The following is a 22,540-nucleotide window of genomic DNA, read 5'->3' as shown; positions in this document are numbered from 1 at the left end:
GAAAATATTTGCATATTATCTGATAACCAGTTAATATCCAAAATACATAAAGAACTCATACAACTCAAAAAAAATAAAAAATAAAAAAAATAAAAAGGGATCCCTGGGTGGCACAGCGGTTTGGCACCTGCCTTTGGCCCCGGGCGCGATCCTGGATACCTGGGATCGAATCCCACGTCGGGCTCCCGGTGCATGGAGCCTGCTTCTCCCTCTGCCTGTGTCTCTGCCTCTCTCTCTCTCTCTCTCTCTGTGACTATCATAAATAAATAAAAATTAAAAAAAAAATAACTCATACAACTCAGTAGCAAAAAAAAAAAAAAAACAAAAACAAAAACACCAAAATAACCTGATTAAAAAATGGGCAGAAGATCTGAATAGTTTTCTAAAGAAGAAATACCGATAGCCAACCCGTACATAAAAAGATGTTCAACATTACTAATAATTCAAGGAAATGTGAATTAAAACCACAATGGCATATAACCTCACACTTTTGTAAGAATGGCTCTTACCAAAAGGAGAAGAAACAACAAGTGTTGCTTGTTGTAGAGAATGTAGAGAGAAAGGAACCCATTGTTGGAAATGTAAATTTGTGGAACCACTATGCAGAACAGTAGAGACGCTCCTCAAACGGTAATAAGAGAAATACCATATGATTCGGCAATTCCACATCTGGGTATTTACCCGAAAAAAATTAAAACACTAACTCAAAAAGACATACACACCTCCGTGTTCACTGCAGCATTATACAATAGCCAATGTATGAAATCAAACCAAGTGTTCATAGATGGATGAATGGATGAAAAGATGTGATATATATAAGAGAAATGAAATATTTCAGCCATAAAGAAAAATGAAATATTGGCATTTGTGACAACATGAATGGACCTGTGGACATTACAAAAAGTGAAATAAATCAGAGATAGATACATACCACATAGTCTCACTTGTATGTGGAATCTTAAAAAAAAAAAAAGGTTAATAATTAACAAAAGTTAGACCTTCGAGAATCAGAGAACAGACTGCTGGTTGCCAGACGGAGGAGAAAAGGGAAGAAGCAGGTATTGGGTGAAATGGGTGAAAGAGGTCAAAAGGCACAAACTTCTAGTTATAAAACAAGTAAGTCACAGGGATGTAATGCACAGCATGGGGACTATAGTTAATAACACTGTATTCAAATTTGACCACTGCTGAGAGTAGATCTTAAAAGTGCTCATCACAAGAAAAATAATTTTTATTACGTGTGGTGATGGTTGTTAACTAAATTTATTGTAGGGATTATTTCACAACATATACAAATGTCAAATCATTATGTTATATGCTTGGAACTAATATAATGCTTTATGTCAATTATACCTCAGTAAAAAAATAAAAATCATAAAGAAAAAAAGCCTTAGGAAAAAAAGAAGGGTAGAGGAATCTACTGAACACCCCTAAATGAGTGAATCCGAAACAGTTACAAATGATAGTCTTATCCTGAGTGTGGGTTATTCTCTTATCTTCCTTCATTTCTCTTCATTAGAGATGTGGGAAAGAGCACATAGGAAGACACGTGGGGCGAGTGGGGGATGCGGGAATGGGAATCCCCCCGCGGCCCAGGTGTGCTGGCTGTTACACCTGTGTGCAGACTTTACTTCCACAAATCCCACCACATGTCCTGTGGAAAGACTAGGGAGAGTCCTCAGTAACTTTCTGTTCCGAGGGAATTGGGTCCCCTTCCTCAAAAAAATCATATATTGAGGTCCTAACTCCCAGGACCTCAGAATGTGACTATATTTGGAGATAGAGCCACCAAAATGAGTGGTGCCCTTCTAAAAAGACGAAATTTGAATGTAGACAAGCACGAGGGAAGACCATGTGAAGACAGGAGGAGGAGATGGCCGTCTACAGGCCAAGGAGACAACCTCCGATAACAAGCGTCCTGTTGATACCTTGATCTTGGACTCTACGCCTCTAAAATCGTGAGAAGATAAATGTCTGCTGTAAGTACCCCATCCGCGGTGTTCTGTTATGGCAGCCTAAGAAAACTAATACATTCATTTGGGGAATATAAATAATTGTGAAAGGGAATAGAAGGGAAGGGAGAGGAAATGGGTAGGAAATATCAGAAAGGGAGACAGAACATAAAGACTCCTAACTCTGGGAAACGAACTAGGGGTGATGGAAGGGGAGGAGGGCGGGGGGTGGGGGTGACTGGGTGATGGGCACTGAGGGGGGCACTTGATGGGATGAGCACTGGGTGTTATTCTGTATGTTGGCAAACTGAACACCAATAAAAAATAAATTTATTATTAAAAAATAAAAAAGAAAACTAATACAGATTTTGGTGCCAAGAAGTAGGGTCCTGGGGTGATTTATTATTTGTTAACAAATACCTAAACGTGGAAGTGGCTTTGGAACAGGGTAATGGGGGGAGGCTAGATGAACCTTGAAGTCCTTGCTAAAAATAAGCCCACATTTCCTTGAGGGCACTGTTAATAGAAATACAGGATTAAAGGCAATTCTAGTGAGAGCTCTGAAAAAGAAGAGAAGCTGGAGAGAGAGCTTGTATCATCTTAGAGAATTACAAACGTCATCATAAACATTGCTGTTAGAAATATCAATGTCAAAGGTGCTTCTGATGAGATGTCAGGTGGAAATTAGTAAATGTGGGTGCCTGGGTGGCTCAGTGGTGGAGCATCTGCCCTGGGCCCAGGATGTGATCCTGGGGTCCAGGGATTGAGTCCCACATCGGGCTCCCTGCATGGAGCCTGCTTCTCCCTCTGCCTGTGTCTCTGCCTCTCTCTCTGTCTATAATGAATGAATAAATAAAATCTCTTTTTAAAAAAAAAAAAAGAAAAATAGTAAATGTTATTGGAAACTGAAAGGGGAACTTGATCCTTGTAAAATAGCAAATTTTTCCTTTTTGTGGAAAGCAGAACTTGGAACTGATGAACTTCAATATTTAGATGAGGGGATTCCTAAGAAAATGTTAAAGCATGGTCTGGTTCTCCTTGTTCCTTATAGTGAAATATAAGAGGAAAGAGATAAATTGAACAAAGAATTGTTAAGCAAAAAAGAACTTGAAGATTTGTAAAATTCTCAGCCTGTCTATATTGTAAAAAATAAGAAAAATGAGAAAGCATGTTTAGAGAGTATCCAAGATGTGGCGGGGCAATCATTTGCTACAGAGGTTGTTGGTGTTACTTATGGTTCCATTCAGCCATCTCAGCAGAGGCCAGGAATAGAGATTGGGCTATCTAGGAAAGATGTAAGGAGGACCCCCTTGTCTAATGGCGTGGGCTCCCACGAATTATATGGGAGGCCAATAGGTTTTTTAAAAATTTCATACTAGCAGAAATGCTACCGGCTCGTACTGAAGGAGACAGAGCTGAGACAAAATGAAGGAAAGCTATCTGAGCGCTGGGATTCTAGGGGATGGGCCAACAGAGCTCTCCGGCTGCAAACATGCATTATCCCTCAACAAAGAAGGATGACTCTGAAGGTGGTTGAGAGGTCAGCAGTGCCACTACTACTGTGGGCACAAAGGCTCAGTGGACGGGGCTGTCTTGTCTTTTTCTTGGTTCCAAGGGAGTCAGAGCCAATGCCCGGGGCTGAGGGCGTGGGGCTATCACCCTGGTGAGTCTGGCAGGGAGGCCCACCCTGGTAGACACAGAGAATAGAGAATTATTATTAAGCCTTAAAATCTAAGTATTATTCTGAAGCCTGAAATCTAATGGAATTTGCCCTACGAGGTTCTGAACTTGCTTCCCACTGACGAACCCTTTCTTTCTTTTGAATTTCTCCCTTTTCGAATGAGATTGTCTATCCTGTGCCCAGCCTATGTTGTATTTTGGAAGCAGATAACTTATTGCCTGGTTTCACAGGTTCACAGCTAGAGAAGCATTTTGCCTAGGATGAATCATACCTGGGTCTCATGTCTACCTATACTAGATGGGGTTTTGGATTCAAAGTTGATGCTGGAATTAAAAAAAAAACAAAAAGTTGGACTTTGAGGCTGCAGGCATGGGGTTAATATAGTTTGCATGCAAGAAAGACCTAATTTGGGTGGAAAGCTATGGGCTGAAAATGTGCCCCCCCTCACATTTATACTGAAGTCCTAACCTCCGGTATCTCAAGAATATGACTATATTTTGGGAAAGGGTATTTAAGCAGTTAATTAAGGTTAAATGAGATTATTAGGGTGGACCCTAATCCAATAGCACTAGTATCCTTATAAGAAGAGGTTAGGAAAAAAAAAAAAAGAAGAAGAAGAGGTTAGGACACACACACACACACACACACACACACAGAGGGAAAACCTTGTGAAGATGCCCAGAGAAGTCAGCCACCTACAGGCCGAGGAGAGGAGCCTTGGAAGGAACAACCCTTTTTGACTCCTCGATCTCAGATTCTAGCCTCCAGAACTGAGAAGAGAAGTACTGTTTAAGCCAACAAGCCTGCAGACACTCTGGCTTCCTTCCTAATACTGGCTGGGGAAGGAAAGCCGCAGCCATGGCCAAATCTCCCCTACCCTTCTTTTTTTTACTAAGTATTTTTTTAATATGAAATATTATTTATTCATTCATTCATTCATTTATTTATTTTTATTGGAGTTCAATTTGCCAACATATAGCATATCACCCAGTGCTCATCCGTCAAGTGCCCACCCTCAATGCCCATCACCCCAACCCCCCGCCCACCTCCCTTTCCACTACCCCTTGTCCCCTACCCTTCTCCTCTAGGGAACAAAAGACTTAACCTGCAGAGATAAGAGCAACAAACGCTGTCACTTTAAGGGCACAGGTGAAAACCTGAGAAAGGAGCAGGGAAAAAAACAACAAAACAAAACACTCCAGTTAGGAAAGGAGCAAGAACCTGTGCTAGGCCTGGAACTAGAGCGAGGGGAGAAGCAGGAGCACTTGGAAAGGCCATACCCCTCAGACCCAGGCACATAGTGCCTGCTGGAGACTGAGGCTTACTTAACTGGAGCATAGGAGGTGTATTTCCTGCCTCACCATCAGGCTAACCAGGATAGCAGACCTGGGGAGAGCAGGAAGAGACAGACCTTCTCTGAGGTGCAATGAAAAGGGAAGAACAAAAGCCAAGGGGAGTTCAGACACAGAGAAAATACCTCTGACAAACTAGTCCTCACACCAGACACGAGATGTTACTAGAGGACTTTGAAGCCTATGATTCAAGAAGGATAACCTTAGCAACAAGAAACCTCAAATTCAGCCCAGCTCCTTACTTGATTAACACAAAACCCCCATATTAAAAGCCTAGCAGAAAGAAAGGTGTGCTTATCTCTAAGGTAGTATCTAAGTCCCACACTGGATGTTCAGTTCTCATTAAAAACAACAGCAACAAAAACAACTATGAGCCCTACAAAAAGGCAAGGAAAAAAACACACTTTGAAGAGACACAGCAATAATCAAGAAACAGTCTCAGATACGACAGATATAATTAAACACAGAATTTAAAAGTAACTATGATTAATACAAAAAAGGTTGTAATAGAAAAGGTGGACACCATGCAAAATCAGATGGGTAGTTTTAGCTGAAAGATGGAAGCTATAGGAATTGCATGGAAAAACTAGAAATCAAAAAACACGGGAGTAGAAATGAAGAAGTCCTTCATGGAGCTCACCAGTAGACTCAATGGAGGAGAGGAATGAATCACTATACTTAAAGAGAAGCCAGTAGAAATTAACCAAACTGAACTGAAAAATAAAAAGAGTAGAAATAAAAACAGCATCTAAGCAATGTGAGACAATATCAAATGATCTTATATACATATAATTGGACCTGCAGAAGAAGAGAGAAGAGAGGAAATATTTGAATAAGTAATGGCTGAGAATTTTCTAAAATTAATTGCAGACACCAAACCACAGATCCAATCTGTAAGAACATCAAGCAGGATAAACTCTAAGAAACAAACCACACCTAAGTATATTATACTCTAGCTTCTGAAAACCAAAGACAATGAAAAAATTCTGAAGCCAGTTGGAGAAAAAAAGACAAATCACCTACAAAAGCCACAAATAAGAATTAATATGAACTCTTCATCAGAAACGATGAAGGCGAGAAAACAAAACAAAAACCTCCCACAGTAGAATGGTATCTTTAAAATGAGGACTTAGGAATAGTCTGTTATAAGATATTAACACTACATGTGAAACAGTTCAGTATTTGAAAGTACATTCAGATTAATTTAACATGTATATTATAAATCTTTGGGCAACAGCTAAAACTTTAAAACCTGAGAAAAGTAGTCCATAGATGAAATAAAATGTAATCACAAAAATAATTAATTCAAGAAGAGAGGAAGAGAGGAGAAAAAAGAAACATAAAAAGTAGAACAAATAGAAAAGAATTAGCAAGATGCTAGATTTTACTCCAACTGTATCAATAAGCATTTTAATTTGAATTATCTAACCACATCAGTTAAGAGACAAAACTGTCATACTGAATCTTTAAAAAAGTAAAAAACAATTATATAGGCGGTCTACAAGAAATCCATTTTAAATATAAATACATTTTTAAGGTTATTTATTTATTTATTTATTTATTTGAGAGAGAGTGAGAATGCACTAGTGGAGGAGGGAGGCAGAGACAGGGAGAAGCAGGCTCCCCACTGAACAGGCGGCCTGACGTGGGGCTCCATCCCAGGACCCTGATATCATGACCTGAGCTGAAGGCAGACACTTAAGCGACTGAGCCACCAGGCACCCCTTAAATATAAATACTTAAAGAAAGGTAAAAAGTACGGTGCCTGATAGCTCAGTTGGTTACGTGTGTGCTTTCAGCTCAGGTCAGAATCCCAGCATCAGGCTGAGCAGGAAGCCTGCTTCTCCCTCTTTCTCTGACCATCCACCCCAACTTGTGCTTTCTCTCTCTCTCAAATAAATAAATAAAATATTTTTTAAAAGGTAAAAAGTAAAAGGATAAAGAAAAATACATCATGCAAACCACTAACGAAAAGAAAGCTGGAGTAGCTCTATTTATATCAAAGTAGACTTCAAAACAAGGAAGATGGTCATTACATAATGATAAAGGGATGAATTCTCCAAGAAAATATAACCATTCTAAATGTGTATATACCTAAAAACAGAGCTTCAAAACACGCAAGACAAAAATGGATAGATCTGAAAGGACAAGTAAATAAATCCACAATTATATTTCGAGATATCAACGCTCAGCTCTTAATAGTTGATACAAGAAGTAGGTAGAAAATTAGTAAGAATAGAGATTACCTGAACAGTATCATCAATCAATGTAAGCTAATGGAAATTCATAAACTAATGCAAAATACACATTCTTCTCAAGCGTACACGGAACATTCACCAAAATGAGCATATTATGAACATTAAGACAAATCATAACAAATGTAAAAGAACAGAAATCATACAAACTATATTCTTGGATTTTAACAGTATTAAACTAGAAATCAACAACAGAATAGTATCTAGAAAATCCCCAAGGACTCAAAAATTAAGCAACATACTTCTGATACATAGAATAAAGATGAAGTCTCAAGGGAAATTTTTTAATATTTTGAAACATTTCTGAAAGTGAAAATACAGGATATTAAACAGTGCATTCAGGGAAACTTGCAGCCATAAATGCTCGTATTAGATAAGAAGAACGTTTCAAATCAGTAATCTAAGCTTACACACACACACACACACACACACACACACAAAGACAGAAAAAGTAGAGACGATTCAGTCCAAAGGAAGCAAAATGGAAAATGCTAAAGATCAGAGAAGAAATCAATGAAACAGAAAACAGGAAGACTATGAAGAAAAAAAAAAAGCCAAAAGCTAGTTCTCTGAAAAAGATCGATGCAGCTGATAAACTCCTAGTCACACTGACTGAGAAAAAGAGAGAAGACACAAACTTACCAGTATCAGGAATGAGAGAAGGGCCACCCCCACTGACATTGACAGAATCTTACCAACAACTCTGTGCCTATGAATTCATAAACTTAGGTGAAATAGAATAAATCCTTAAAAGACACAAACTACTAAAACTTGCTCAAGAAGAAATAACCTAAATTATGCTACATCTATTAGAGAATGAAATTTCTAGTTAAAAGTTTTTTTTAAAAAGAAACTTCAGCTCCCGATGGTTTCACTGGTGAATTTTACCAAACATTAAGTGAGAAATCCTATGGATTCTATACAACCTCTTCCAGAAAATAGAAAATGAGGGAGTATTTCCAAACTCATTTTATGAGACCAACATTACCCGATTCTAAAATAAAGACATTTCAAGAAAAGAAAACCAAAGATCAATATCCCTCATGACCATGGAAGCAAAACTTCTCAATAAGACATGAACAAATTGAAATTCACAGCATATAAAACAACAACACATCACAATCAGGTGGGATTAATCCCAGGAATACGAGACTGCATCAACTTTCAAACCCATGTTAACCATCCTGGTGTAGGAAAGAAGGACATCTGAGAAGAACCTGCATGATCCTTGGCTTTGGCTAGGACTTTAGACGTAGGACACAAGGACACGGTCCACCCGGCTCTCAGAAGGAAGGAAGTACTGATCCCGGCTAGAGTACAGAGGAACCTCAAAAACATCAAGCTGCATGAAAGAAACCAGACACAAAAGGCTAGATACTGTATGATTCCATTTATTTGAAATGTCTAGAAAATACACATTTATGGAGATGGAAAGCAGATCAGTGTCTGCCTACGGCTGGAGATGGGAGCAGGGGATTCACCACAATTGAGCATGGGGAAACTCTTAGATTGTGGGGATGGTTGTAAAACTCTACATATTGAATTGTTTACTTCTAATTGGTGAGTTTAATCATGTATGAATTACACTTCAACAAAACTTCTTTTAAAAAAAAAGTGAGAAAAGAAAAAAAGAACCAATACTAAAAAAAGACAAGAGACTTTCAGCCATTAAAAACTAGGTAGCCATGGATCCAGCCCCCGCAGAGCCCCTTCCGTTTCCTAGGCCAGAAGATGTGCAGAAATTAGTGAGAAGAGGAAATAAGACTAATTTATTCTTTAAAACTCTGTGTAGAAGGGTGTAAGGCCCTGGGAGAAGCGCCCCGCGAGGCTCGGGCCAGCGAGCAGTGAGCCCCGTACTTTACAGGGCTGAAGGCAGCCTCCGGGCCTCCGGGCCTCCGGGAGAGGAGCAGGGTGGGCCTCGCCGGGAAGGGGTACCGCGTCGGATCCCAGCCCGGGCACGGGGGGGGCCCCACAGAAGGGTGTTAAGCAGAGGAAAGCTTAACGACATTGGGTCTGTAAGACCCCAATCCAGCTGTTCTGTGAAGAAAGGATATACCCCCAGAGGCACGGACTCCGGTTTGTCCATCTTTGAAACTATCACAGGGACCCTCGATGGGGAGGAGACAGGAGCTACTCAATCCACGGTCGTCAGTGAATCATGTACAACAGCTATTCACGTCCATGCTTTGCAGAGTCTGGGTAAATAGGCTGACTCGGTGCAGCGAGGTAGGGGCCCTCAGCGAGGTAGGGGCCCTCTTCAGCAACGGCTACGGCCCATTTCTGAGCGCTGGCCTCTCGGAGGAAAATGAACCTCATCTGCTTTGATGTACCTTAGAAAACCCTCTCACCTTCCCTCTAATCACTTCCAGGAGGTCCTTCGCCGACTGCCATGATAGGAGCAGGACTTCCTTCTCTCTCCCCATGACAAAAGGCAAAGACTCCCCACATTGCTTTGGAACTCGGCTGAGGCCCTAGGTGGGCAGTGGCAGGGAGACGGGGTGTTCTTGCCAAGCCCATTCTCACAGCCCCACAGCGAGGGAGGCTGGGGCAGGCAAAGGAGCAAAGACTCCTCACCTCCGGGACATCCTTACCTGCACGTAGGAAAGCAGCTTGAAATCACTCTCCTGAAAACTGTTCATGTTGATGGTGGCCAGAACTATAGAGAGAAGACACAGGCACTGCGTGAGGGGCCGTGGCAGTGCCACCGGGGTGAGTGGGGGCCACACCTTGCACACAGAAGGAAGGGGTGCCAGGTAGTAAGGATGAGGAGGCGCTACTCATATTCCACTCCGCAAAGTACAAAGAGCTGCCACACGTGTCCTCACGTCACTGGACACTTGCGAGGACAATGCAAGATAAGAAGGGCAGTTAAAATTAACCAACTTTGGTAGAGAAGTCGAACAGGCCAGGATCACACAACTTGCCCCAAGTTCAGCACACTTCCCGCTGCAGCACTGCAGGGAGGAGCCACATTATACATGCGAGTCCTTGAACTCAGGACAGATGCTCCCTGGACTCAAAGGGCTGCGGACGACACCTTGGTCGTTTCCCTCACTCTGATCGCCTCAAGATCTGGTCTCAGCTGCCCTGTTACTTCACTCTCTAGAATGAACTCTAGTCGGAGTCCACAGGAGCCTCCCGCTGCAAGATCCCAGGACCGGAACTTGGCCTTGGCCAGCCTCCTGATGCGTGGCTCTCCATGCGGGTGGGGAGACCTGCCTTCTAAGCCCCGCCCGGCACCAATCCAGAGTCTTAGCCCACAGGAAAATTATGCAGGATGCAAAAGTGTACTGAGGTCAGAAGAGCTCAAGCTCTTCTGTTCTGTTTACAGACAACATGAGTGAGGGAAGGAGACGGGGTTGGCGGAGTCCTCGTCAACGTACATGGGAAAGAGAGACAGCAGAGACATATTTGGTTCAAGACTCAGAGTGGCTGGTGAAAGCTTCAGTTCTTCCTTAAAATAAGTCTAAATCCGTACCTCCTTTTATGTGGCCTTTCAGCAAATTTTCTGCATCATCTGAGGTCACGAGCAGTTCCACGATCCCTCTTTCCAGCAGGGCCTGTTGAGCAAACTGGACAAAATGAACCCACTTCCCTTGCTCCCATGAGAAGAAAAAAATACAAGGAAATTAGGGGGAAAAACAGAGCTTGGGCTCACTTGGGCATCATGGGAGCTAGAGAGAAAGGTTTGGATTTAGAGTCCGACCATCTGCAATTCAGTACATCAGGGGAACACAGGTCTCTGCTGCAGGCTAGTCATTCCCAGGGTGACCACGGAGCAGCTGAGTAGGGGCTCACAGCCTCGAGGGGAAAAACACAAGGCTGAGTGTTACGAGGAGGCACTTGGGGGAGGCTCTAAACGCAAGGGAAAGAGAGAAGGCCTCGGAGTACTTTGTGCTTGACAGAAAGAGGCCACGGCTGTGGGGGTCCCAGAAAAACTCCATGAAACCTGGGTCCTGCCTGGACACCCAAAGGAAGCAAGGAAGCCTGCCTTGGCTTCAGGGAAGGGGGATCTAATTTGCAAATTGCCTTTACTCAGGGCTGAGGAGCAGAAAGACGGCCAGGGGGCGAGTGGACCCGGTCTGTGGGTCTTATTTGTTCACTGAGCCATGGCTGGGCCTGGCAAGGGAGCCGAGTAGTAAATTCTGAAAATCAAGGGAAAACAAGGCTACCCAAATGTGATTGATTTGAGGGTGTCTGACGTGATGCGCCTGAGAAAAGTTAGAGGGGGCGACCCTACAGACCTTGTCCAGGCCCAGAGGCCACAGCTGTAAGGCAGGAGGCGGGAGGTCCACCGAGCCCAGCCCTGCCCTTTCTCCCCCTCCTGTCACCACCGCCCCCTTCCCTACCCAGCCGGCAGCTCCTCCCCACTGCCTTCCAAGTCATGCCACCCAGGCGTCTGTGTGGGGACAGAGCTAACGTGACCCCTGTGTCCCGCAGAGCAGCCTGCGCAGGCGGTCAGTTCACCCTGGACCTCATCAGCTCCTTCGCTGCGGGGAAGCAGGGATGGGAAGGGGCCTGACCCGTCAGCAGGGCCACTAGGCAGGCCTGCAGTTGCTCCCTGGCCTGAGACCTCCCCCGACCCCCCGCAACCCCCCCCCCCCACCATGGAGTAGCCAAGCAATGAAGGAAAGAGCGTTAACACTACAGGTCAGAAAGCTGCAGGATGGGGGCCACTGTCATCAACCTCGTGAGCCATCGCGGGCTGCGGCCCTAAAGTCAGCAGCCCCCAGGTTTAAGGGCAAGCGCGGGTCACAGTCCCGGCAACCGAGAGGAATGATCTTCCCGCGGCACGTTTCATCTCCCAATAGAGTGACCTGAGCGCCTCCCGACCACTCCACTCCGCCTTCGGAGGCGCTGCCTGCGTCTCGCGGATTCCCCCGCCCGCAGCACCTGCCACAGGGCCCCGGGCAGCAGGGCAGGAAGTGACAGCGACGCCCCAAGCAGGTACCCACGCGGCAAGGCCAGCGCCTCCTACCTTTTGAAGGTAAGGCATGTAGCCTCTGTCCTCGGCGAACGAGCCGTACTCATTCTCCACCTGCACCGCAATGATGGGGCCTCCCCTGCGGTACTGAGACAAGCACACGGAGGGCGAGTGGAGGCCGGGTTGTGGAGGCCGGAGAGTGGAGGCCGGGGAGTGGAGGCCGGGGGGAGGAGGCCGGGGGGAGGAGGCCGGGGGGAGGAGGCCGGGGAGTGGAGGCCGGGGAGTGGAGGCCGGGGGGAGGAGGCCGGGGAGTGGAGGCCGGGGAGTGGAGGCCGGGGAGTGGAGGCCGGGGGGAGGAGGCCGGGGAGTGGAGGCCGGGGAGTGGAGGCCGGGTGAGTGGAGGCTGGCGGGAGGAGGCCGGGGAGAGGAGGCCGGGGAGTGGAGGCCGAGTGAGTGGAGGCCGGGGAGAGGAGGCCGGGGAGTGGAGGCCGGGTGAGTGGAGGCCGGGGAGAGGAGGCCAGGGAGTGGAGGTCGGGGAGTGGAGGCCGGGCCTGCGGCCACCACACGCCCAGCGCCAGCTGTAGTATGGGCAGTGCCCCATGCACCCCGTGCTCCTTGTGCACCACGTGCTCCCCGTGTGCTCCATGCTCCCCGTGCTCCCGTGGTGCCCGTGCCCCGGTGCGCCCCATGTCCCCGTGCTCCCGTGCTGCCCGTGCACCCCATGCTCCCCGTGCACCACGTGCTCCCGTAAGCCCCCTCCTCCCGGCCCCACTTGCCTCCTCCAGGGCCCGGGCGCTCACACAGAGTCCCGCCTTCCCCCCCGGTGGGCGGCCCTCCACTGTCTCCCTGCCGTCTCTCATACTAATAATCTGCTCACGGGCCGTCGCCAACCGTCGGGCTCCCTCTGCGCCGGGCCACCGTGTCCAGCAGACAGAGGCACCCCGTCCTCCCGCCGCAGCACGCCTCGCCACCGCCCTGTCCCCTCCACCTCCTGTACTTCAGCCTGTCCTTCCAGGCCACCTGACGTCCACAGAGACCCGTTGGGAACCGTGGCATCAGGGAGGGGAGCACACACGGCGGGACCGCTGCCCTCCCAGCCTCGGGGGCTCCTGCCTAGCAGCCCTGTCCCCTGGTGCACGGCCACTGTCCCCTGCCCTCTCACTCTGCTGCTCTGTCTGCTTGCTTTGCTTTGTCACGCTGGCCCTGCCGCTCAGCCCCGCAGTGGTCCCCCAGCGCCCAGCCGCCACCGTCCCTAACATCCACCTAGCAGGACGCACGGAGCCCTAAGAGTCCAGCTTGATCCTCCAGTGTCCTCCCACGAAGGCACAGCAGCCCGGGGCAGCCCCATCACTTCACCGCCCACCCAACACGGGCTCCCATGGCCTATAGAGCAAGTGCCCACGTGGGTCAGGGCGAGGTACCCCCTCGGACACGGGGACAGAAGAGGACGAGCGCTGCGGTGGGTTTTCCTCCCCAGCCTCCCCGCCTCTTTCCCACCTCACGTCTATGCTCCACACAGAGCTGGGCTACTTCGAGCTCTTCAAGTGCCTCATCCTACCCCTGCTCCCTGGTCCCCACCCACAGACTCCCGGCCATTGCTAGTGCCCATCCACCCTTCACCTCACTGTTCCGGTTACTTTTTCTAGAAAGCCAGGCCCTGAACCTCCCTTTCTCCCTGGCCGCTACCCCTAGGAAGGGTGCCCTGCACTTGGTCCACTGCAGCAGATGTTCCTGATACTGTAAGTGGTCATCTGTCTCCCTGGGGAGGGACCACGTCTGCCCTTCTCACCATGGGAAGCTTAGTGCCCACCCAGCACCGCCAGGCACTCAGGTGCTCAATAATTACTTGTTGAATTTCATTTGCATTTATAATTCCTTGCTTCTTTTTTTTTAAGATTTTATTTGTTCATTCATGAAAGACAGAGAGAGAGAGAGAGGGAGAGACACAGGCAGAGGGAGAAGCAGGCTCATGCAAACAGCCCGATGTGGGACTCGATCTCGGGTCTCCAGGATCACGCCCTGGGCTGAAGGCGGCGCTAAACTGCTGAGCCACCCGGGCTGCCCTAATTCCTTGCTTCTTAAAAAATTCCTAGGATTTCCTATCTCATGAGTTCAGTAGATGCCTATAAATTCGCTTTGCTTGCTGCACCTGTACGAGTGATACGTGGCATTTGTACTCGTGCCTGAACTCCCAGCCAAACATTCAAAGTCTTTCTAGTTTTAAGGCTCAGAGATTTTTGCTCCCACATCTGGTCCCACTTAGCTGGCAGAAATGCAGCCAGAAATAAATGGTTTTCAGGCCTTCTTATGAAGGATGCACCTCGATTCTGCCTAACAGACCCACAATTTAATCCTAAAGGTGATGCCCTCTTCCCCTCAGCATTGCTCATCTCTCCTAAAGCTGTACTGCAGAGACCTTACTCCTAATCTGTCTTCCCCTTTATCTCCACTCCTAATCTCCAGTTTCTTTTCTTTAAAAGTTAGTCTAGGAGTAACTCACAGTTCATAATTGAGAATTAGTTATAAAGGGCTAGATCTGCATCATATTTCCCCCTCCCCAAAAAAAAGAGTCTAAGATAATAAGCTATTGGTCTACTGCCTCAGAATGGTTTTTTTTCTCCCTCTCAAGTTTTACCAAGAGATATGCTCTTAATATAAGATTTATTTTTTTTAATATTTTATTTTACTTAGTTATTAGAGACACACAGAGAGAGAGGCAGAGACCCAGGCAGAGGGTGAAGCAGGCTCCATGCAAAGAGCCCAACATGGGACTCAATCCCGGGTCTCCGGGATCAGGGTCTGGGCCGAAGGCGGCGCTAAACCGCTGAGCCACCGGGGCTGACCCATAAGATTTATTTTTATTTAAATAATGACCATGTGCCTCCTCTTGTTTGGAAGAGAGGTGTATTTTAAAAATCAAACATAATAATCAAATAATTGCTGCCTTGTAGACTGTAGGGTGTAATGTTCTTTTTCATCATAAACTGGTCTGTGTACTGTGGGTACCCTGCCTAAGATCTGGAGACTCCATGAAGAAAGAAAAATGCATGATGTCTGTGCTCTGTGCATTTATGAAACTAAAACAAACTGGAATGTAAGCAATAGCAAATATACTCACACAGGTATAAAATGACATGTGAACCAAGCTATGCATCATAGCATAAACTTGAAAAATCAAATGTCCATGATGAGATATTAGTTACATTAATTATGATATATCTGTATTGTGGAATACTATACAGCCATGTAAAAGAATGGGCTTCAAAAATATATTTTTTAAGTGACAAAAAAAGCCCAGTAGGAATTGTGTATTTTTTATTAAAAAGTATGCATAGACACACATACACATGCGTGAATAATTCGCTTCTATATGTGTAGAAAATCTCTGGAAAGACACACAAAAAATCTGGCAAAATTGTTTATCTTCTGAAAAGGCAATTGAATGGCTTTAGCTCAGGGTAAGAGGGGAGACTTACTTCACCATAAACCCCTTTGTCCTCTTTTGGGTTTTATCACCAAGGGCTTATGTTAACTATTTAAAACAACAAAGACAATTTAAGAGTAAAAATAAGCAGTATGAATATCAGTGAGTTTAATGAACGCTGAGGACATTCAGAACAATGATGACCACAAATAAATACCCTTTGTCATCCTTAGTATGATGTGTGTCTTTCTAGAAACCCTGGGGTAAAGACTGCACTTAATACGAGGACCTAGAATTGAAAATTGCAAGAATGTCAGCTTCAATCCTCATAGAGACTGAGCACAGCCTGTTCTGTGAACAAGATGGAATAACTATTTTCCTAAAGCAAAGATAAGAAAGAAGGAACAGGAAATTTGCTTTACCTGGAGGGGAACAACTCTGGAAATCAGGTGGTCAAAATACTTATCCACTGCTTTGACAAAGCCGCTGTAGGTGGTTCTCAACACCATCTTGGGGTCTTGCAGCAGCCAGCTGGGGGCGGAGAGGGACAAGCTCAGTGCCCGAGGTGGGAGGGCGCAGGTGAGGGTATGCCAGGGCGGGGCTGGACACGACCTCCTGCCCCTTCCCTGAGGCCTCTTGGGTAGCTCCACACCCTTTGATCTCACGTCCATGGTCCTGGAGCACCAGGGGTCCTGAAGGAATGTGCCCAGGTCAGCCTTTCCGACCTTTCTCACAGATTTAGAAGAAAAAACACCAATTCCATTGACATGACACTTTACAATGTACTATCGGGGCTTGTACTCCCACATCTTAACCTTTCGTGGAATACTCTCCTCTATTCTTGTTCAGTTCATTTAAAGCATCTTTTTTTTTTTTTTAGCACAGCATATACATGCTAGGCAGAGGGTTACATTCCCTCTAAGAGCTAAGGCTTCCAGCGCAGAGTAAGCACGTCCCTGGATCACCTGAAAAGTAAGCTGTGCCATGAGCTGTTTCTCTAAAGCACCGTCTTCCTGCAAGGTCAGGTGATTTCTGCTCCTGAGCTGGAAGGGGAGAACAGGCTCATCTTGGTGAAAAGCAATGCCTTTACCTGACAAAGCAGAGTAGACGTGCTCCCCTGGAGGCAGAGCCCTGGACTAAACGGGCAGTCCTGCCAGCTCGCTACAATAACAGAAGCGCATTCTTGACATCTCACCCTGATCCTTAGGTGTTTGGATTGAGGACAAGCATCACAGATGAGAGCACAGACAAAGAAAAATGAAAGGGTAGGGAAGGGATCTGAGGGCGCTTAGAACTTGGTCTTCCACTGACCAAATAAGAAAAATCCGGCATCATCAGAACAAGCCCACACTCCACTGCCTGAAACTTCCCTTCCCGTTCTTCCCACCAGAGGACACAGCTGGGCACAGGTCCCTCCAGTGGGGGGAGAAGATATTATCATCCCAATGCTTCCTCTCTCCCAGCACACTCTTGGCCTCACGCCCAGAGCACCAGGAACACGTCTCATCTATAAACCGGGGACCACAGGAGCATCCACACCTCAACATATTACAGAAACCACGGCCTGACACGACGTGTATAAAGCACATACCAGTGCAAGACCCAGAGGATGTGCTCGTTTGTTATTAGACTGAAGCTTTGCGTCTAGTAAAGTCAATGACTTTACTACAACCACAACTCTGGCCTCACGGTCCGGCTCACCTGGGCAAGCCCCCGAGGTCGATCTCGCTGCAGATGTAGGGGCCTGGACGCAGGATCACCCACAGCCCCATCTCCGCAGCCAGCAGCACGAAGGCCCTGGGGAGGTCAGTGTCAGCAGCTCTCAGGACGTCAGGGGGGTGCAGCACAAGGTGGTGAGGCCGCCCAGCCCCTCTCCCCCCTCTCTCCCTCCCTCCACAGGCCCTGGGAGCTGGGTTCCCACCCTCTCCTAGCCCACGACCTTCTGCAAGCCCCACCGGGGGGCATGAGGCCCAAGGCCATCAGACAGGGGGCAGGGGGCCCTACAGTGAACCTCACTCCCACGGCCCGGCTACCCTAGAGGGCCAAGCCCTGTGCCAGCCCAGGTGGCTGGACCGCACTGCAGAGTGGAGCCGACCCTGGGGATTGGGCCCCTCTGGGCTGCGGTGAAGAGGCCTGGGCTCAGGGCACAGACCCCGACCCCGCAAGCAACAGGGTCACAGCTGCCCGCGCCTGGTCCTGAGAACGAGGCTCCTGAGCCCAGCCTCTCTCTGCTCCTCCAAGCAGAACCACGACGATGGCCCCGTGGTCATCATCAACCCCAAGGAGCCACTGCTCTGCCTCCCCACCCTGGGCAAGGCCGAGAAGCAGCAAGAGCACTTACTCCATGTCCAGGTTCCCGGAGAAGTCGAATTTGCCTCTTTCTGGCTCGTGCAGGTTCCATGGAACGTAACTGTAATCGGGAAGGGGGAAACACAAGAAACATCTGATTTCTGCCCCTAAATTTCTATATCAACTTCAAAATCATGCCAACCCCTGAGATAGCTCTATTTTGAAACAAACTGAAGGCCCTGCCTTCAGCCCAGGGCCTAATCTTAGAGACCCGAGATCCAGTCCCACGTCGGGCTCCCTGCAGGGAGCCTGCTTCTCCCTCTGCCTGTGTCTCTGCCTCTCTCTCTCTCTGTGTCTCCCATGAATAAATAAATAAAATCTTTTAAAAAATATATAAAGACATAGAGAATATTAATAAGGCTACAAGGTAGTTCTTTGAAAAGACTCAACATTTAGGTGAGAAAATAAAGGTTAAATACACAATATGATGTACAAGTTCCAAGAAAGAATTTTTCAAAGTCCTGTCCATCCAAAAGAAGAAAGAAAAGGAAAACAGATCTACCGAATAAATATCGTCTATACTCTAGAAGAAAAAGCAATGAGCATTCAAAAAAATCACACTGTCCCCAAATCTTCACCTCCCAACCACCGCCGACGGTAGTGACAGGGCTTTTCCAGGTGACTTTAGCAAACACTCTGAGTTAAGAGGATTCTATTGCAAGACAGTTTCAGAGAACAGGAAAACATATATAGTCACTTGACACCAAAACTGGACAAGACAGTAACAGAAATACAGTTTTATTCTTTTTAAGATCTTATATGCTTATTTATGAGACAGAAAGACAGAGAGAGAGAGAAAGAGAGAGAGAGTCAGAGGGGGAGGGAGAAGCAGGCTCCTGATGGAGCAGAGGCCCGATGCAGGACTCGATCCCAGGACCCCGGGATCACGGTCGGAGGGAAGGCAGACGCTCAACCACTGAGCTCCCTGGGGGCCCAGAAATACAATTTGAAATCAATTCCAGTTAAAATCATAAACATCTGTATCTGAACTAAGACACTAGTAAATCAAGTCCAGTGATCTATGGTGTGTGTGTGAGAGTGTGTGTGTGTGCGTGCGCCTTCCCTCCCGCGTGCGGGCCTCGGAGCCCAGCCGATTTATCCCAGAGCCCTGCATTTATCGAACATCAGAAAAACCGTCAGTAGGATTTCCTACTTTCCTAGAGGGGCGAAGAAGAACCCTGTCATTTCCTCCAGAAGTGGAGGAGGAAAGGCTCTCCTCTTGACTCCGGGATTATTTATGATGAAATTCTTCGTAGCGTGGGTGAGCGGGCGCGGGGGTGACTGCCTCCAGCCTCGGGTACCGGCCCTGGGAGCACTGTCCCCTGCCACCCGAGGGCTGACTCATGGCAGGGGGGGGACACGGGGGCTGTGCTGACCCACGCGGGGGGGAGGGGACCCGGGGGGCTGTGCTGACCCATGCGAGGAGGAGGCGGCGGCCTCTGAGTCCAGGGAAGGTTTGCACGACTCGGGTCCGGGCCCCAGGAGGTTAGGGGCCTGTCGTGAGTACCTGGGTGTGTCAGGACCAGGGCGCAATTCCCCCAGAGGCGGAGAACTCAGCTACTTTTGAATTAACATCGTTTACTAACACGTGTAAACTTTACATTAGACACCCCAGGACGGGAGGCCTGCGGGGCTCAGGGGTTGGGCGCCTGCCTTCAGCCCAGGGCATGACCCCGGGATCCTGGGATTGAGTCCTGCCTGGGGCCCTGCAGGGAGCCTGCTGCTCCCTCTCCCTGCCTCTCTGCCTCTCTCTGGGTCTCCCATGGATGAATAAATAAAATCTTAAATAGAAAACCAAGCCAGGGGGATCCCTGGGTGGCTCAGTGGTTTAGCGCCTGCCTTTGACCCAGGGTGTGATCCTGGAGTCCCGGGATCGAGTCCCACGTTGGGCTCCCTGCATGGAGCCTGCTTGTCCCTCTGCCTGTGTCTCTGCCTCTCTCTCTCTCTCTCGTGTCTCTCATGAATGAATAAATAAAATCTTGAAGAGAAGAGAAGAGAAGAGAAGAGAAGAGAAGAGAAGAGAAGAGAAGAGAAGAGAAGAGAAGAGAAGAGAAGAGAAGAGAAGAGAAAGCGGAGCCAGCATGTAATTATCTGTATATATATCTGGGGCCTTTGTCATTGAACTGAGAGCTCCTAAGGACCCAAGGACTCTCTCATTAGAGAGGTTGGTTTTTTTGTTTTGTTTTGTTTGTTAAGAGTTCATTTATTCATCCATGAGAGACACAGAGTGAGGAGAGTCCCAGGCCGACGGAGCAGCAGGCTCCCTGCAGGGACCCGCCGCGGGACTCGATCCCGGGACCCGGGGTCACGGCCTGAGCCCCGGTGGCCCCTGAACCAGCCAGCCGCCGGGGGCCGGGTTGGCGCCGATCTCCGGCTCGCTCGGCTCTGGGTTCGTGTCCCGAGCCGGGCCCCGCGGGCTCGCGGTGAGGACGGCGGCCCCGGCCTGCGGGGGGGGGGGGGACCCCAAGGGCAGAGGTCGGAGCGCTGGCCGCACTCACGTGGTGACCGTGTTGAAGCCGCAGGCCTTCAGCTTCCGCAGGCGGTCCCCCCAGTACGCCCTGGGCACTCGGAAGTAGTGGATGGAGCCCCCGAAGACCTGGAACTTGTGCCCCCCCAGCGTGAAGCACGGCTTGCGGCCGCCGGGGCTCTGCGGCTCCAGGCCCGCGGCTCGGTCCTCCAGCTCCAGGGGCGTCAGGTGGGACCAGTTGAAGAGGCTGCGGACGGCGAGGGGGCCCGCTGCAGGCTCGGGGCAGGCCCGGGGGAGCCGGGGAGCCCCCCGGGGAGCCCCCCCGCCCCGCCCCGCGCCCGCCCCGGGCCCACCTGGACGGCGCGGGCCGCGGCTGCGCACTGGCGCCCGGGAGACCCAGCTTCGGTCTCGGTCGGGGCGCGAACCCCGAGAAGATGAGCGGCAGGAACGCGACGGCCAGGGCTCTGGTCCAGCTGCGGCGCCGGCTGCGGGGGGCGCGGTGAGCGGGCTGCGGGGGGCGGGGCGGGGCCGCGGGAGGGGCGGGGCCGCGGGGGCGGGGCGGGCCCTGGGCGGGGCCCCGGGATGGGGGCAGACCCTGGGAGGAGTCCCGGATGGGGGCAGACCCCGGGGCCTCCGGGATGGGGGGAGACCCTGGGGGCTCCGGGATGAGGGCCAGACCCTGGGGGGCTCCGGGATGGGAGGAGGCCTTGGGGGCTCCGGGATGGGGGCAGACCCTGGGGGCTCTGGGATGGGGTCAGACACTGGGGTCTCCGGGATGGGGGGGCCCTGGGGGGCTCTGGGGTGGGGGCAGACCCTGGGGGCTCCGGGATGGGGGCAGACCCTGGGGGCTCTGGGATGGGGTCAGACACTGGGGGCTCCGGGATGGGGGCAGACCCTGGGGGCTCCGGGATGGGAGGGGGCCCTGGGGGGCTCCGGGATGGGAGGAGGCCTTGGGGGCTCCGGGATGGGGGCAGACCCTGGGGGCTCTGGGATGGGGTCAGACACTGGGGGCTCCGGGATGGGGGGGCCCTGGGGGGCTCTGGGGTGGGGGCAGACCCTGGGGGCTCCGGGATGGGGGCAGACCCTGGGGGCTCTGGGATGGGGTCAGACACTGGGGGCTCCGGGATGGGGGCAGACCCTGGGGGCTCCGGGATGGGGCAGACCCTGGGGGCTCCGGGATGGGAGGGGGCCCTGGGGGGCTCCGGGATGGGAGGAGGCCTTGGGGGCTCCGGGATGGGGGCAGACCCTGGGGGCTCTGGGATGGGGTCAGACACTGGGGGCTCCGGGATGGGGGGGCCCTGGGGGGCTCTGGGGTGGGGTCAGACACTGGGGGCTCCGGGATGAGGGGGCCCTGGGGGGCTCTGGGATGGGGGCAGACCCTGGGGGCTCCGGGATGGGGGGGCCCTGGGGGGTTCTGGGATGGGGGCAGACCCTGGGGGCTCCGGGATGGGGGGGCCCTGGGGGGGGTCTGGGATGGGGGCAGACCCTGGGGGCTCCGGGATGGGGCCCCCCCGGGTTGGCGCGCGCCGGGCGGGGCGGGGGCCTGGACGCGGCGGCCGGCTGCGGGGTGGCGCCCGGCGACCTCACCTGCTGCGCGCCCGGGGGCCCATGGTTGGCGCCCGCTGCCGCCGGGTCCCGCGCCGAGGTGTCGGGGGCGCGGGAAGCACGGGGCGGCGCAGGCCGAGTCCAGCCGCCGCGTGCGCAGGTGCCTTAGAGCCCTTCGGGGAGTCACGTGGGAGGGTGTGGCGCGGCGGCCGCGACCTGCGTGTCACCGGCCCGACGGGACCCGGGGCGGCGCGGCCTGTCCGGGTTAGACGCGGGGCCCCTGCGGACGGCGGGCGGGGTGCGGGGCGCGGGGCGCGGGGCGAGCGGAGGGGGGTGCTGCGGTCGGTGCAGCCGCGGGGGTGGCAGGGGCAGGCCCTGGAGAGCTGCGGGCGCGCGGCGAGATGCGACACCGCGGGGCCAGCGCCCCCAGCCGGTGAGCCCAGCCGGTGAGCCCAGCCGGTGAGCCCGCTCCGGGCCGCGATGCCGCGATGCCGGGCTAAGGGCCAGTCGACTCGAGGGCGTTGGGGAGGGAAAGCCGGTAGCTCCCGGCGACCGCCCGCGGGGGCAGATGCTACAGGAAGAGCCTGGATG

The 22,540-nt window shown here is 50.5% G+C and overlaps 1 protein-coding gene and 1 long non-coding RNA gene across 4 annotated transcripts in view; one reads left to right on the top strand and one right to left on the bottom strand.

Annotated features, from left to right (window-relative positions):
- Positions 1–22,029, bottom strand: part of LOC140631274 (beta-galactosidase-1-like protein 3) — a 41,977-nt gene extending 19,948 nt beyond the window's left edge. For 2 of the 3 annotated variants that reach the window (XM_072822787.1, XM_072822789.1), the window contains exons 1-9: positions 21,992–22,029; positions 20,758–20,889; positions 20,436–20,651; positions 17,930–17,998; positions 17,290–17,385; positions 16,011–16,119; positions 12,219–12,311; positions 10,719–10,800; positions 9,832–9,896 (exon numbers count right to left, since the gene is read on the bottom strand). In XM_072822787.1, coding sequence (XP_072678888.1) covers positions 9,832–9,896; positions 10,719–10,800; positions 12,219–12,311; positions 16,011–16,119; positions 17,290–17,385; positions 17,930–17,998; positions 20,436–20,651; positions 20,758–20,889; positions 21,992–22,014 — 885 coding nt within the window. In that variant the 5' untranslated portion in view covers positions 22,015–22,029. The remainder of the gene's footprint in view (positions 1–9,831; positions 9,897–10,718; positions 10,801–12,218; positions 12,312–16,010; positions 16,120–17,289; positions 17,386–17,929; positions 17,999–20,435; positions 20,652–20,757; positions 20,890–21,991) is intronic. The other variant, XM_072822788.1, reaches the window with a different exon arrangement.
- Positions 22,022–22,540, top strand: part of LOC140631275 (uncharacterized) — a 15,159-nt gene continuing 14,640 nt past the window's right edge. Inside the window, exon 1 of the long non-coding RNA XR_012028909.1 lies at positions 22,022–22,213. This is a non-coding gene — a long non-coding RNA (uncharacterized lncRNA). The remainder of the gene's footprint in view (positions 22,214–22,540) is intronic.

Source organism: Canis lupus, chromosome 3 (assembly GCF_048164855.1).
Source record: "Canis lupus baileyi chromosome 3, mCanLup2.hap1, whole genome shotgun sequence".
NCBI classification, from domain to species: Eukaryota; Metazoa; Chordata; class Mammalia; order Carnivora; family Canidae; genus Canis; species Canis lupus.
The sequence above is the reverse complement of the archived record's forward strand: the minus strand, read 5'-3'. Positions and strand labels throughout refer to the sequence as shown.